This window comes from Odocoileus virginianus, chromosome 11 (assembly GCF_023699985.2).
Source record: "Odocoileus virginianus isolate 20LAN1187 ecotype Illinois chromosome 11, Ovbor_1.2, whole genome shotgun sequence".
NCBI classification, from domain to species: Eukaryota; Metazoa; Chordata; class Mammalia; order Artiodactyla; family Cervidae; genus Odocoileus; species Odocoileus virginianus.
In genome coordinates this window covers 19,672,534-19,689,070 of record NC_069684.1, presented here as the reverse complement: position 1 = coordinate 19,689,070, position 16,537 = coordinate 19,672,534, and the positions used below count along the sequence as shown (strand labels likewise).

General features: G+C 33.8%; 1 protein-coding gene across 2 annotated transcripts in view; it reads left to right on the top strand.

Annotated features, from left to right (window-relative positions):
* The window catches only part of RALGPS2 (Ral GEF with PH domain and SH3 binding motif 2), a 155,477-nt gene that overhangs the window by 119,979 nt on the left and 18,961 nt on the right, over positions 1 to 16,537 (top strand). Inside the window, exons 10-16 of one of the 2 annotated variants that reach the window (XM_070474019.1) lie at positions 979 to 1,069; positions 5,898 to 5,965; positions 7,253 to 7,388; positions 8,169 to 8,320; positions 11,515 to 11,569; positions 14,670 to 14,747; positions 16,324 to 16,429. In XM_070474019.1, the coding sequence (XP_070330120.1) occupies positions 979 to 1,069; positions 5,898 to 5,965; positions 7,253 to 7,388; positions 8,169 to 8,320; positions 11,515 to 11,569; positions 14,670 to 14,747; positions 16,324 to 16,429 (686 nt within the window). The remainder of the gene's footprint in view (positions 1 to 978; positions 1,070 to 5,897; positions 5,966 to 7,252; positions 7,389 to 8,168; positions 8,321 to 11,514; positions 11,570 to 14,669; positions 14,748 to 16,323; positions 16,430 to 16,537) is intronic. The other variant, XM_070474020.1, reaches the window with a different exon arrangement.

Genomic DNA, 16,537 nt, shown 5'->3' with positions numbered 1-16,537 from the left:
CATCCTAATGTAAGGGAAATAATGATTATGTCACTGTTCAATGTTTAGCATCCTGTATAAGATCTTGCTTTTAAGGAGTTCAAGTATTTCATATTTAAAATGCTAAGTTTTATCTTTTGCTCTTCTGCAGTTTTGTAGCAACTTTGCTAACGTAATTTTCACAATTAGTTTCTATTCTCTTCATCTCATTTGATCTCCCTGATCTATTATGTAAATATTTCTTTTATTTTTCAGTTAGAGAGTGAGCTGAGACTGTTGTACTAACAGTTGAGAAGCTTTCTTGAGTTCAAGAAGCTTTCTTGAGTAGATAACCAGTTTTTGTCCAAGATGTATTTTATGGAAACACACATGTGGAAAGAAGTTAATGCAAGCCCAAATGATTAGAAAAAAAAAATGTTATTGTTTTAAAGTGTTTAAATGCTTTCAGTTTGATAGAAAATAGAGTTTTTTACAGCTATGTAATTTTAATGCTGTTTAAAAACAGTTTACAATTTGTTGTTATTTAACTTTAATCTCTTTTTTTATCCTTTTCTCAATTTTTTCAACATAACGTCAAATTGTAATGTTAAATCAATCTTATTTGAAATTTCTAAGTAGGAGAGAAAAAAACTACAAATGGGAGCCAGGCTTCTTTAAAAAAAAAAAACTAAACTGCCTTACATCTTACACTCAGATGAGGTTTGGCTATAAGTTACAATGATGGCTCTGATTTTTTTTTTATGAAATTTCTCAAATATGTGGGACTTTGTAAATGGAGCTGTTTTAATCTATACAAACAGCATGCAACTGCAGTTTTCTAAATTACCTTCAGTTTTACATTAAATAACATTTACCTCATTCATGTTCTTCTAGAGTTAATTTAAATTTTGGTGCTATGTCGCCTTAATTTACCTTTAAATATATTTTTCTCAGCTTAACTTTAGAAATTCTGCCTGAGATGTACTTTATCAGACAATTATTTATCATGTTTTGCCCTAGATATCCCCATGTTGCCTCACGTCCAAAAATACCTGAACTCTGTTCAGTATATAGAAGAACTGCAAAAGTTTGTGGAAGATGATAATTACAAGTAGGTTGGATCTTCAGAAGTGGTTTGTATAATTGTGTCCTGTCCTCCACCCTTTCATCTCTGTATTTAAACGTCTAAATACTACATCTTATCATGCAAATACAGTTGTGCATTACAGTGGTAAAGTTACCTATTCACGTGAATTTTTTAAATCAATCACTTGATGTGACTGAGCCAGTATACAAGTACGTCATCTGTTCTTCTATTAAAAAGCATTGTATGTTTCTCAACTTGTTGAGAGCTGATGTTTGATAGTTCTTGTTTTACATTTCTTCCTTTCTCTCTCCATTGAAGCATTGAATATCTTTATGGAAATGTATCTTTTAATAGACAAAAATTAATGAAACAATCCATGAATAGAAAAATTGCTCAACACAATTTTGAATTTGTCTTCAGTTATTTTTGTGTATTGAGAGAATATTGAACCTTCTGGACTCTGAATTAGAGACATATTAATATTTGTCCAGTAGAACACCACACTTGTCCTTTCCTCTATTCAAGCAAGTCCTTTGTTAAAGGTTTTCAAAAGTTACTTTTAAAACAGCTGATATCCATGTCTTTTTGCTTAACCATTCTCAGTCCTACCCAGTGGAAAAGGGATTTTTTCATTATTAACCCTTTTTATTTTCCTGGAGTAGGAAATACAACCCACTCCAGTATTCTTGCCTGAAAATTTCCTTAGACAGAGGAGCCTGGTGGGCTGCAGTCCATGGAGTCACAGTCAGGCATGACTGAGCACATACACATTGGCATTTATTTTTCAGTAGTGTTCTCTACATCATGACTGCCAGGTTTGTTTGTTTGTTTGTTTTAAGATAGAAGGATAAAAAAGTTATTTCTCTTGAGGCTTTTCATTTTCCTTGCAGCTTCATTTATTTAAAAACATTTCTTTTTGCTGTTTCTAAGCTTTCAAATTTAACTTTGTGTCTGCCACAAATATTTTTTCCAGTAAAAGATTATACTTTAAATTTTTATCAAAGTGAAAGATAAGGTTATTTTTTAATATTAATAAATTATACACAAAAATTTTCTTACACTGTGTGATAGTAGTTATCAGCTTCTTTGTTCCATAAGTTTCAACATTTTTTAAAGAATTCTGGAGGACAGAATTGGTATACATAATAAAAGGCTAGAGATTCCGGAAAACAACTGAAAATAACTTTTCTTCAAATATCAAATATATTGAGAAGCTCTGTACATATATTTAAAATGTATCTGAAGCTTTATTTATATTTGAAAACACCTTTATTGTCGTCGTCTCCACCATACTGTATCATTACCACTTTATCTTTCTGTATCAGTTTTTGTTTTACAGAAAGTTTTTACAGGGTAATTCATTTGAAAATGTATGAGGTCAGCGCATCAGCTTTTTAATAATCTTGACAGTGTTTCACAGATCTGATCCCCTAGATTGTAAGTTTCTTGAGTGTGATGGTCTGTGTCATATTTATCACTTATTTCTTTCATCTCTCTACTGACATAGCATAAAACACTCATATTTTGTCCAGTTGGGTACAGAAGATTATCTTAAAACTCAAAACATGAGTAAGTCATTATTAAAATTTCTGTGTCTGTCTCAAGAAACTTAATGGATTTTTTAAAAGTTAAAGTTTAACTCTTACAGTAGAAAGTGAAAGTTTCTCAGTCACTCTTACAGTAGAAAGTGAAAGTCGCTCAGTCACGTCAGACTCTTTGCAACCCCGTGGACTATACAATCCATGGAATTCTCCAGGCCAGAATACTAAAGATTCTCCACGGGAATCTTCCCAACCCAGGGGTCGAACCCAGGTCTTCTGCATTGCAAGTGGATTCTTTACCAGCTGAGCCACCAGGGAAGCCCAGGCATATTGGAGTGGGCAGCCTATCCCTTCTCCAGCAGATCTTCCCAACCCAGGAATCGAACCGGAGTCTCCTGTGCTGCAGGCGGATTCTTTCCCAACCGAGCCACCAGGGGAGCCCCTTCAGTAGAAGTGAAGTCTCAGAAATTGTTGTATAAATACAGAGTATGGTGAATTTTAATGCTGAAAGGATAGAGTTAACTAAGCTGTTCAGTAATTTTAGCTGTCTGTATCCTGGCATGAGAGCTTCATTTTGGTAGGAAAGTGGATGCTGTTATACTGATTTTTGTTTTCATGAGTTAACTAGGACTCAGGCAGCCTTCCCATTATACTCATTGTGTGTTAATCACTTAGTCGTGTCCAACTTTTGCAACCCCATGGTCTGTAGCCCATCAGGTTCCTCTGTCCATGGAATTCTCCAGGCAAGAATACTGGAGTGCATTGCCATTTCCATCTCCAAGGGATCTTCCTGACCGAGGGTCAAACCCAGGTCTCCTGCATTGCAGGCAGATTCTTTACCATCTGAGCTACAGGGAGGTCCCATTATATTCGTAAACAAATATTTATTCAGCTTTTGCTGTAGGTGAATGCTGGGTAGCTGCTAGGATTACAAAACAAATAATTACAAAATAGTTCAAAGAGTACTGTACTAGAGATGTGCCGAGAGTGCTGTGGGAACATAGATGGAGGGAGACCTACCTCAGCTTTAACTGGGAAAAATGAAGAGAAAATAAACATGAGCAGCTTCAGGTGACCATCTTACCTTAGTCTGCATCTTAGCAGGTGAGTTGCTCCACTTGAAGAGTTAAGAAAGGTGTTTCAGAATAGGGTGGGAAGCTATGTTTGCTTGGGGAACTACAAGTCACTTGGTAGTATTGGAGAACCTTACGGGAAGCTGAAGAAGATAGTGTTTTCCTAAAGATGCAGTTGTGTTGCATGAACCTACTGATTAAATGTGTTGAAAATCAGAGCATTTTAACATAAGAGCTATTAAGGTCATAAGTTGGGAAAAATGGATTTTATGATGAAAAATTTAAATAAAAATGACTTTTCATTTATCCATAAGCCTCTGTTTTTGGCAGCTTCATCTACATAGGCAGCCAGTATCAATATTACAAGTTACATGCGTGTGTTTTAATCAGGGTGAAAATCTTTCGAAGTTATTTCATTTTAATACTGAGCATAATATCTTTTGGAGAAGGAAATGGCAACCCACTCCAGTATTCTTGCCTGGAGAATCCCAAGGACAGAGGAGCCTGGTGGGCTGCCATCTGTGGGGTCGCACAGAGTCAGACACAACTGAAGCGACTTGGCAGCAGCAGCAGCATAATATCTTTTCTCAGTGAATCAGCATCACTGTTATATATAGTGTTTTGATGATGATATAGGCAACTGACACTGACTATCCTGTGCAGTTTAAGATGCTTCCACTTTTTATATTGCTGTCAGTTATCAGCCATTATTAATAGCAATGTGATTCTCCCATAGCCTCCTTTCTGTTCCTTTCTGTTTTGGTTCTGTGTTAGGAAACTCTGCTTAATTTGTTTACTTCTTTGTCTTCCACCTTCTAGACTGTGTGCTTCCAAAGGGGAGAGACACCCTCCCTGTCTGCTTTAGTCTCCATTATATTCCAGTGCTAGGAGAACAGTGCCTGACACAAAGCAGGTGTTCACTGAAGGAATATAGCATAGTCTGAAGCTCACATAATTAAAGTCAGCTACCCTGTAATAAGAAAAAGAGCAGAGTTCTGGTTAATCATACATCTGTTCAGTACATGTACTTTACATGGTTAAGTAATTAGTGTACAATTATATATGATTTCTTCTTTAGGATATCAAAGACATTGATAAAAAGTTAAGCACCTATAATAGATTTATCATTATAATATCATTTGTATTATGCAGTTTCATAAAAAATTTGTGTTGGTGGGATGCTGAAAAATAAAGTCTTTATTAATTTCCAGACAAATGCTTAATAATAATGCAGAGTACACCAAAGTATATTTCCTGGACTACACCAAAATATTTTCTACAACTGCTTTAGTATCCTATTTCCTGAAACTGTTTCTACTGATAGGAATTATAACTTCTTTTTGCTGCAGAACTCAAAATTGATACATTTCCCTAAATGGAACTTGTGTGTGTGTGTGTGTGTGTGTGTGTGTGTGTGTGCGTGCGCGCGCTCTGAGTCACGTCTGACTCTTTGTGACCCCATAGACTATAGCCTGCCAGGCGTCTTTGTCCGTGGAATTTTCCAGGCAAGAATACTGGAGTGGGTTGCCATTTCCTTCTCCAAAGGATCTTCCTGATCCTGGGATTGAACCCAGGCCTTTTGTGTCTCCTGCATTGGCAGGCAGATTCTTTACCACTGAACCACTTTAATTTCCAACTAATAAACTCTGACTTAGAAAAGGGACTTATCAGGGATTTTGTGAACAGCCTTTTTATTTGTATAGATGGATGTTTCTTTTGATAATTTGAGTTGGTTGGTTTTTTGGATGGTTAGTTTTAAATAAGGTGTTGTGTTGGTTTTTTTTTTTTTAATTTTCAGTGCTACAGAGACCATTAGCCCATCCAATAAGGATTCTAGAAAGAATTTGCATAATTTAATGAAATGTGGGAAAGTTACTGAACTTACTTGCCTTGTGTCAGTATAACCTCGGGTTAAATCACCTTTTAGTCATTCACCAAATAGCTTTAAACGTGTTGAGTTGTTTGGCAGTTTTGAGGTTCTTGGGAGAGCTATCTCTGTTTTTGAATATGAGGTTTTGATGTTTTTCCCTCTCTAATATTTCCTGGAATCACTGTAAGATCAGCTTTGTATGAAAGATAGAAAGGGGACTTAATTAAGATCACCCTTGAAGAAAAATACACAGTTGAGGTTATTTTATAAAAAATGTTTTTAGGCTTTTGGTAGAAAAATACATGATTTTAATGTTATTTTGTCAAATATTAATCATTTTATGTGTTTTTTTCCTTTTTGAAATTCAGGCTTTCATTAAAGATAGAACCAGGGACAAGCACACCACGTTCTGCTGCTTCCAGGGAGGATTTAGTAGGTTAGTGCAGCTTTCTCTTGTTACTGAGTAATAAACCAGATAACCTAATAAGAAAGAAGGGATATACTCCAAAGTGAGTAAGTGCTTAGCACACTTTATTCTGCCTGCACAGTTTTATTTTTGGTATTAAAATATATCTTTTTCTGTTTGGTTTTTCTGTTTTTTCATTAAAAAGTTGTCACGTGTGGTTTGTCAGTAATATGCAAATTAATATGCCAAGTAATCAAGAGTAATAGATATAGCCAACAGAAAATAATAAGTGTTTATGAATTATCAACTCTTTTTTCATTAAGCATACACTGTATGAGGCAGTGAGGGTTAATATGTTAGAAATGTTTGTGGTCTAAGTGAAAAATTTACTAATTTGAATAATTATAGGAGTCAATTTTAGTGGCTTAATTTTTTTTTTAATTTCACTCTAATGCGGACCAAGTATACTGAAAAGAATGGTCATAGTCTCTTAATTTATCTGTTGTGTTGCAATTGGGATTTATATGTATATAAATAATCTAAAAACATAAAATTGAAGAGAATTTTTTAAAGAAATCATAGACAATACCCAAATACAGATCTTGGCACTAAGCTTTGTATTATTGTATATCCTAAAAATATTTGGAGGCCCATCTAATAAGGTATGAAGAAAATGGGGAACAAAACCATGGCAATATCTACAGGGGAGAGTGTTCCAAGCAGAGGAAATCATTTCAGGCAATATCTATTTAAATTTGCTTTTCTTTTCATTCTTAAAGTGATATTTTGCTTGTAAAGCAATTGTACACCAATAAAAAATGTTTTAAAGTGTTATTTTGCAAATCTGTGTACTTGAATCCTTGACCTACTCTACACATTCTGTGTCTATCAAGAAGCTGAAACTAAGAGTGAAGAAGTAATGTGTAAAATTAAATGAGAACTGAACTAGGATTCAGAAGACCTGAGGGTTTAGTCCAGGTTTCATGTGTGATATGAGACCTTTATACCATCACTTCTAATTACGCTGCTTCCTCTATAAATAGGGAAAATATTTATACTGACTACTTAGGGCAAGTAAAATAGATAGAAATTAATAGATATTGTTTGTTTTGAGGTTTTGTGTTTTACGACTCAGAAACTAATATTTCTTATGTTCGGTCAATTAAATGGAATTAATATTGCCTTAAATTAAACCACAATCTTTATTTCATATCAGAGGATTTCAAATAGAGCAATCTTTCTAAACCATTTAACAGTTTCTCTCTCTCTCTCTCTCTGTGTGTCTCTGTCTCTCTCTTTTTTCATTTAACCATTAAGGTCCTGAAGTAGGAGCATCTCCACAAAGCGGAAGAAAAAGCATGGCAGCTGAAGGGGCCTTGCTGCCGCAGACCCCGCCGTCCCCTCGGAACCTGATTCAGCACGGACACAGAAAGTGCCACAGCCTGGGTTACAAGTCAGCGCTTCCGATTTTCTCTTGCGAAGTTCTATGTATTTCGTTGGATTTCTTTTCTACTTATTTCACTAGTTGGACAGAAAATAGTGTCCTTGCGTAGTTTTATATATGTAACACACAGTAGTCTTTTTCTGATTTAGTAAAATATCTTGTTTGCATAAAGGCATTTATTTCTTCCTTACCTTAATTTGGAAATGAGCTTTTTCCAATAGTGCTTTCACATTTTGGGGGATAAAAATATTACAGGTCATCATCATAAATAAAATCAGGAAAGCAAACACTATTTCCGTTTTAAATTATAACTTGTGTCATGAGGCATTGCTTGTCCTAACCAAAACAGGTCACCATAAAGCATATAAAAACTGTTCTTTTTATAACAAAATACAAAGAAAGGGAAATTGTCTTTTTGTTTAGCTTTATAAGATTGTTTCCTCAAAATGGACCCCACAGTTCACCTTTGCCATGATTTTTGTGAAAATTTAATAGACATTTTCCAAAAGTGAATGTGAAAATAGTTTTTAATGAACCCAAGCATCAAGATAAAATATTTTCTGTTATATAGGTAGATATGGCCTGGTTGTCTAAAAAAATTTTCCCTAATCTGTTGGCTTGAGGCTTTCATGGTAAAATCTGTGTGTTCATTAGTATGAGAGTTCAGAAGTAAGTTCAGGATAGCAGGTACATCTTTTATATCCTGAATCTTTATGTAAGAGTATATTTTATATCCTGAATCAGTAATAGTAATGTAAAGATATGAAAAATATTTCTCTTTGTTTCCAGTTTCATTCATAAAATGAACACAGCAGAGTTTAAGAGTGCAACGTTCCCAAATGCAGGGCCAAGACATCTATTAGATGATAGCGTCATGGAGCCCCATGCACCATCTCGAGGCCAAGCTGAAAGCTCTACTCTTTCTAGTGGAATATCAATAGGTGAGAAATAATTCTCTGAGAGGGTTCCAACTTATGTAAAATCAGACTTCTAAGAAAACTCAGCTGGAAAAGCATGATTAACCCTACTACAAGTAGAAAAAATAATTGATAAAAGCTAAGTAGCAAAGTGTGGATATAAGATCACATTACTAGTAGCTGCTAAAATTAATAATTCATGATGGTTTGAAAAGTGCTTGATGTTTTTTGACTTCAAAAGGGGAGGCATTCGAGGAATGGTGGGGAGGAGAACAGGCACTGTTTGAATTGGTTACTGCATGTAGTTGGAATGTAGGAATGAGGAAAGGGGCAGATGAGTTATGATTCCCAGTTTTTTCTTAGATTAAGCAGCTAGTTAGATGGTGGTGCTGTTACCTAGGCAGAGAACATTAGAAGAGCAGCCATTTGTAGGTATTGAGGTATTTGTAAAGGGTGACTAGGTTTGGGAAATTAAAATTTCCATTTTGGACATGTTTCTACCGTATTGAGTTGTCAGGTAGGTAATCGACTGTATGAATCTGAAGCTTAAGGAGGTAAAGTCACATCTATAGATACAGGTATAAGAATTAGCATATTTGTAGTATTTTAAGCCATGAGACCAGATAAGGTCACAGAGGGAGAGGATATAAATAAATAAGAGTAGACATGCTAACATTTGGAGGTGTCATTTTTTTAAAATGGTCAACCATCAGAGGAAACTACAAGTGAGGGACCACTGAAGTAGGGAGAAAAGCAGTGTGGTATCACAAAAGCCCAGTAGAGGAAGGATCTCTGAAGGGAGGGATGTATTGAAAGTATCCATATCAAGTGCACAAAAGAGAAAATAAGATGAGAACAGGAGTTGATCACTGCATTTGGCAAGATAAAAGTCACTTGGTGACCTTGACTAGATTTGCTTTATAGAATAGTGTGGGCAAAGCCCTGGCTGGAGTAGATTAGAGAATGAGAGGTAAGAAAATAGAGATAGCTGTTATGAAGAAAACCAGGACTGGAAAAGGACGTGAAGTTAAGAAGAATTTGTTTGTTTTTACTTCCTAAACTGTTATTTATTTTCTGAACCTTCTAGCTGAGCATAATTTCTTTGGATAGTTAGGAAATCCCTATATGATGCTATTTTTATGTTTTAAAAGAAATAAAGGAGGAAAATGTCTTCTCTGATTAACTGCCAAGGTTGCTCAAGGGCTTAATCTATTACAGATGACTATATTAATACAGTCATCTCAATATTGATGAACAATCAGTAGGAAGAAATGTAGTAGTTCATTTTCTTGAACATATTGACTTCTTTTAACACTTGAGAGTTTTCGAACCCTGAAATTGCTTTGGAGCTGGAAAGCTCCATTCAGCAGTTTTATTCCAGTATTTCCCTTTTTATAAATGCAAATGATGCAAAATTTACAAAACAGAAGACAAGTTGGTCACCTGAAATATCTCTTCATTAATACTGTAAATTGCCTATATGCAAATATTAACTTCAATCTGAAAAGTAGTACACAGAATAATTTTGCAAAAGAGAGAGGAAGAAGGTTTTTCTAGTTAAAAAAATGTGTTACAGTTCTGGAATCTAGCATGTTATTTTAAGCAAAAAAAAAGTAATTTTAAAAATGATAGCTCTCAATTTAGTATAAAATATTTGCCTTTTCTGTAATACTTATCATAAATATTATAATGGTGATGATTCTCTGTTTGTGACTTTTACTTTCCATAGATGTTCTTTTGGTTACCACAAGATAGTTATCTAATTATTTCATTCCATTACAGTTAGTGTCTTATTTTAGAGAACTGTCTTTTAGAACAAGAAGGGGCTAATTCAATTTTTGCCTTTGTATTTATTGTTTAATTAGTCCAAGGCTAAGTAGGTAAACAGTAAGGATTGTTATATCCTTGTTTATAAATTAAGAACATTAGACATAGGCATTACTTTCCAGGGTGTTTCCTTTAAACCTTTAACATTCTGAAAAGAAAGTTTATAACCATAGCTGGTAGTTATTAATATACACACGCAATTCATAATAACAAAAAGATTTTTTCCTTAGCTGTAACTTTTACATACAATATCAATTTATGTCTTGGAGGCTCTGAGAAAGTACCCTGGAAAAATTAACCAGTGCTTAGGACTGTAACCTCTAACATTTTCTAACATGGCATATATGTCCTGAATAACCCAGATAGTCTTGCCCAGCTGAAGGAGGCCTATCTACTCGAGGTCCATGCTTCTGGAAGAAACTTGTTTTCTACAAATGTCATACTAATTATGCTTAAATTTTCAGTCTTTATCACATAATATTCTACATGTCAAAAATAACATACAGGCCTCCACTACCAACAGCAGATTACATCCAGTTTCTTATCTGAGCCACACAACCAGAAAATTATTTCAGTAATTGTTAGTACTTCCAAGGATGGTACATAACTTGTACCATTCTGCATGCATGGAAGAGGTGTTAAATCCGTCACACATAATGGGTTCTTTATAGTATTCGAGTTTGAGCCTCTCAAAGAACCCTGGTTGTGAAAGTCTGATAGATGACTCAATGTGATACACAAAGGACAAATTATTGATTAATTATCTTTAAAATAAATTTTAAATCAACCTAAGCTGTTTTGGACTCTCCAAGCTCTTTCTCCTCCATTTAAGCTAATTTAAAACTTTTCTATTTTAACTGATATTCTGGGTCTCTAAGAGAAAGTTTTTACATTGTTATGGTACCTTTTTTTTTTCCTTAAGAATTCCATCCTCTTCTGCCTTGCCTCTAAAGACAGAAGTTGAATTTCATTGAGTTTTTTATCCTTAGGATAGTAATGGGTTTTTTTTAAAAAATGCAAAAGGAAATATACAGTGAACCTCTAAGAAATTTGTAATTATATTGGTCTTAAATTATGACAAGCCTAATAAGGAAAAATTGTGTACTTATTCTCCGATGGTAGAAAAAGTGTTTACTAATGTAATCAATTTAAGCCATAAGTATACATATAAAAATGTTTTATGCTATTTTGTTTCTTTGTGTAAACTTGTCAACTCTATTGTAATATATTGCAAAATAAATCAAGCATAGTGATATTAGAATGAAGAATTGATATGTAGATGTTCACCCACAAATAATGTGAATAAGCACAGCTAGAGTATTTACTTTTAAAAAGTAAAATCTAAACTATAATTATGATGTTTAAAAAAATAAGATAACTTTTGATTTTAGGTAGCAGTGATGGCTCTGAACTAAGTGAAGAGACTTCATGGCCTGCTTTTGAAAGGTAAGAAAAATTGTCCATTTAAACTGTTTTGAGTTTATTTGTTTATTTTTAAGTATATGATGTTTCCCAAGTGGTTCAGTGGTAAAGAATCCACCTGCCAATGCAAGAGATGTGGGTTCAATCCACGGGTTGGGAAAACCCCCTGGAAAGGGAAATGGCAACCCACTCCAGTATCCTTGCCTGGGAAATCCCACAGAGAGAGGAGCCCGGGCTACAGTCAACGGGCTCTCAAAAGAGTCGGACTTGACTTGGGGACTAAACAACAACAACAAAGTATATGATAATGTGAATTTTAAGACATAATATTTATTACATATAAAAGGACTATTTAGGCTTCCTGCTGGTGGCAGAAATTGAAAGTTAATACTTAAGCCTGGAATTCAGTATTATCTAGTAAAGACATTTTATTTGGTGACTTGACACATATATTTGATTTTTAGTACACTTTAAATTGTAACTGAAAAGTAATAATAATCAGGGCTTCCCTGGTGGATCAGTGGTAAAGAATCTGCCTGCCAATGCAGGAGACACAGGTTAGATCTCTGATCTGGAAGGATCCCACATGCCTCAGAGAAACTAAGCCCGTGCATTACAACTACTGAGCCTCTGCTCTGGAGTCCGGTAGCCACAACTACTAAAGCCCACGCACTCTCGAGCCTGGTGCTCCACGACCGGAGAAGCCACGACAATGAAGCCTGCGTACCGCACCTGGAGAGGTAGCCCCCACTGTCCACAACAAAGACCCAGCAGAGCCAAAAATAAATTTTTTTTTAATAAATAAAATATGAAAAGATAACTTAAAAAATAACAAGCAATCATAGTCAGCTTACCTACTTACATGTACAAAAGTAAAATCTTTTCCTTAAATTCTGGTTTATTTAAGTAATTTTAAGGTATTTAGTGAAATGATCAATTTCATTCTCTGCTAATTTATACATTTTAAATTATACTCTAAATAAGTAGATAAAAGTTTGAATTTAAATTGTCATTAATTCAAAGGTTCCAGAAAGCACACAGACACATACTTAAATAAATAAGTCACATTCTGTTCTCTTTCCCTTGACGCTTTAATCTATAAAAGCTGTCATCTGCTTGCAGCAAATATGCTGTGTTGATCTTTCAGTATAAGATTTTTCTGAAAATGTAGGCAAGCAGAGCAAATAATTGTTATTTAATAAATATCCATTCGAATTTTGCTGTCTTTGATCATTTTAGTTCTGCCATTGTCATACTAAAATATCTGAACCTTGAGTAGAATAATTGCTCCTTTTGTGTATACACTAAGCAGTAAGTTTCTGAGCAATCCGACTAGGGTGAATTTTGAATGTCATATTAAAATTGATGAAGTTGAAAATATTTAGTTACCTAACTCCCTACCAGTCACTTTTTAATAGAAGCAGTTATACTCGCTATACATCTGAAATTGAACTATACATATTTCAGTTGGTTAATTTCATGGTGTTATTGGAAAAGTAGGTCCTTGGTCTTGAAGCTCCGTGAAAATTTCTTACCATGGTGATTAAGACTTTAATTGCATATCCAGTATTTCAAAATACTTTTGAACACTTCTAACTACCAGTGTTCTTAAGTTTTATTCTCTTTGTTTTGGGAAACTTTTAACAATTTGTTTTTACATATTATTTCTCTTCCAAGTTTTTATGTCAGTCTCTTTATTCGGGTTTGCCTGAAACAGGAAGATCGCAAGAGTTGCCTCTGGCATGCTGTCTGTACAAATTGTTTTGTTAGTTCTCTCCCTCTAGTAAAAACATAGTATCACCAGAAGTTGATTATAGTGTATTGTATTTAGATAAAAAATATTGATGAACAAAATTGTTTATCATGTGGCGTGAAAAGTAATCAAGTAACCAGAATGGTGTTGTGTTAAATAATCTGTTCTTATCCTACCAGGTTACTTAAGGACGATGGTATTTAACAGTGTTACCGTCACATCTCAAAATAGTATTTTTCTTTTGACAAATGCTTTGCTTTGCAGACATTTGCAGCCAAAAATATCTACTGTGCTTTTGCCAAGTTTAAATCAGTGGCTCTTTTGAACACTTTGAAATCAAATCAGTGCTGCCCAGCAAGATTCAAACATGAAATATTAAAAAGTGAATAAAGAATTGGGATTTAAAATACTGTTGTACTTGGGGACAATGAACTTTGAAAATAGACATCAAATATTTTGCCACTTAAGTTGCTAAAATAAAACTTTTGGTTTTAAATATCATTTATCAACAGTGCTGCTTTTGGCTTTTTCTAGGCAAAGAAGTATCAGTGTTTCTGTGTGTGTGTTTATTTCCTTTGTTAAGTATCACATTCCATTTTGGATGAAAGTTAACTCATACCATTTTTTTAAAATCATTTACTGGCTTTATCATGTATTTCTTGTAGTTGATGTGAAAATAAAATAAAGCCTATATTTTTTACTCAGTTGATCTATTTTAGTAGTTTTTTTTTTAGATTTAATATATAAGAGAAAGGAAAATAAGGTGTTTAGATCACATTAATTTTAAGTTTTTAGATCACATTGCTTCTAGGCATCTTCATAGGGGCATATAATAAAAAATTATTATTCTATAAATCCAGGTACCATATGTAAAGTGGAATCCAAGAACTGGAATATAAACAAAAGGATTTCAGGCTTTGTTTGGATATAAATACTTCTTTAATTATTTTAGTAAATTTGTGAAAATGAATGTGTATATAAATACATGGTTTAAACTAAGAAGCAACCTTAAATATTTATAGTCAGTGGTAGAAGAAAATAATAATTTAAAATCTGTGCTGCTAAAGTAATTAGCCTCCAACTAATAAAAATAAATGGAAAAAAAATTTTTTAAATAAAAATTTGAAATGCAAAAAAAAAAAATAAAATCTGTGCTGCATGCTTTTTTTAAAATAAAAAGGAGCAATCATATACTATCCTTTTGTAGGAGTTAGAAAGCTGTGTTACATGAAAAAATTGTTATCAAAGCTGTATTACACAAAGAAATTATTATGAAAGCTGTATTACACGAAATTATTATACTGTTCTAGGTTATTGATGATGATTTTGTGAATAAAAGTAATATATGCAATTTATAATGGAATCCAACAGGAACAGATTATACCATTCTCTCGGCCCGGTGACAAGAGTGGCACGAAATGGCTATCGAAGCCACATGAAGGCCAGCAGGTACAATCCCCCTGCACTCAGGGGTCACAGAACTCCCCTCTGGTGGTGGTGACTGGCTTTCATAATTGTGGTCTCACATTACTTCTGTTCTTTCTCAGCTAATTGGTTTCAAAGCTAAATAAAATGCCCATGAAAACTTTCTTTCCAAGGTTTAATCTAGAGATAAATTTGAAGTATTCTTTCTGATTCACAGAGCTAATTGCTAAAACTTGCATCTTTATGTCACATTCCTTAGATAATCCAAATCAGTAGCTTTTCAACTGCACAGGTCTTTCTAACGTTGCTGATTGTTAGAGGAGCAGTGCAAACACCCACTTGTTTTTCAAAGGCTGCAGTCAGAGAATTGACTACATGCAGTTTGTCTTCTTTAAGGATTTTTCAGATTAACTGCAGGTCTGAATTTAAACAAGTCTGTTTTATGAAATAATACTTGTGTATTTAACTCATGTTCATTCGATTGTTTACCTAGTTAATCCTGATCTCCTTCTGCACTACCTTAGCTGATGAAGAAAATAAAGGTGGTAGATTGATTGGGGACTGGAGGTTAATGGTAGTGAATAATCAACCAATTCTCATAAGACAATGCAATAGCAAACATTTTAAATTTAATTTTATGTCAGTTTAATTGTGTCTAATCTCCTTGGATATAAATAGCTCCAGCATGAAATTTCTAGTGATTTCTAGGTTTTTAAGTCATTGAGAACACCTAAACAATCAAAAAGAGATAAACTGGCAAACTTCAGTTTTCATCACTGTTGTAGGAATTCTGCAGCTCACGTCAAATCACTGGAGAATGAGAGATTTTTTTTTTTCATCAGTGTATATGTTTTAATTGACTCATAAAAATTGTTCTTAACTATAGGACCTTAAATGAGTTGGGGAAAGATATTTAAGTGTTTGATTTTTGTGATGGATTTCTTAAGATACAATAAAAAGCAATCTTGAGTTTTAGTTATTCCTTTCTTGCAGAGTTGTTAGGCTATAATCACTTAAGATGCACTGATGACATTAAAATGTCATTAAATTTTATTGCAGAAAGTTTGATTTGATTTTTTTAATATGTTGTTAATTGCCTTTTTTACTTTTCTCACCTACTTTAGAATTGAGCATGAGTTTTCTTTCACTTTTTTTCCTTTTTTGACTTTCTGATATTTTTATTTTGAGTTTTATATGCTTAAAAAGACTTTTAACATATAGAATCCTCACCTTTCCTACCAGGACTTGAGTTTCTTCTGGGGAAAAAAAAGGTTTCAGCAGTGCTGCAGTATGGCATGTTGAGAAGAAAAGTCTTGAATCCCTAATTTACTCTATACTAAAGTGAATCGCTGTATTCTTTCTGAATTATGCTTGTTCAGATATGCAGTAAAATGCGTTTTTTAACCACCTGCTGACTTTAATAACTGCCTGATTCATTTTGTGACAGCTTGTAAATTTCAGATCAGTAAACCTTTATAATTGTCAGTGTCTTCTCATTCTGAATAAAGTAACAGTCTTAAAATTGAAAATAATTACATTTTATTTAAAATACCTGCTTGATAATTACTCAAGTGCTTATATGTTCTTTTCATTTTTATAGTTCTGCGGAATCAGAGGATTTGGCAGTACATCTATATCCAGGGGCTGTTACTATTCAAGGTGTTCTCAGGAGAAAAACTTTGTTAAAAGAAGGCAAGAAGCCTACAGTAAGAATTATTTTATGGTTTAAAACATGTCTGAAAATAAGCAAATGAATAAGACCCTAAAAAAATATGAAGACAATTGAAATAAAACCAGATATATAATACATTTGA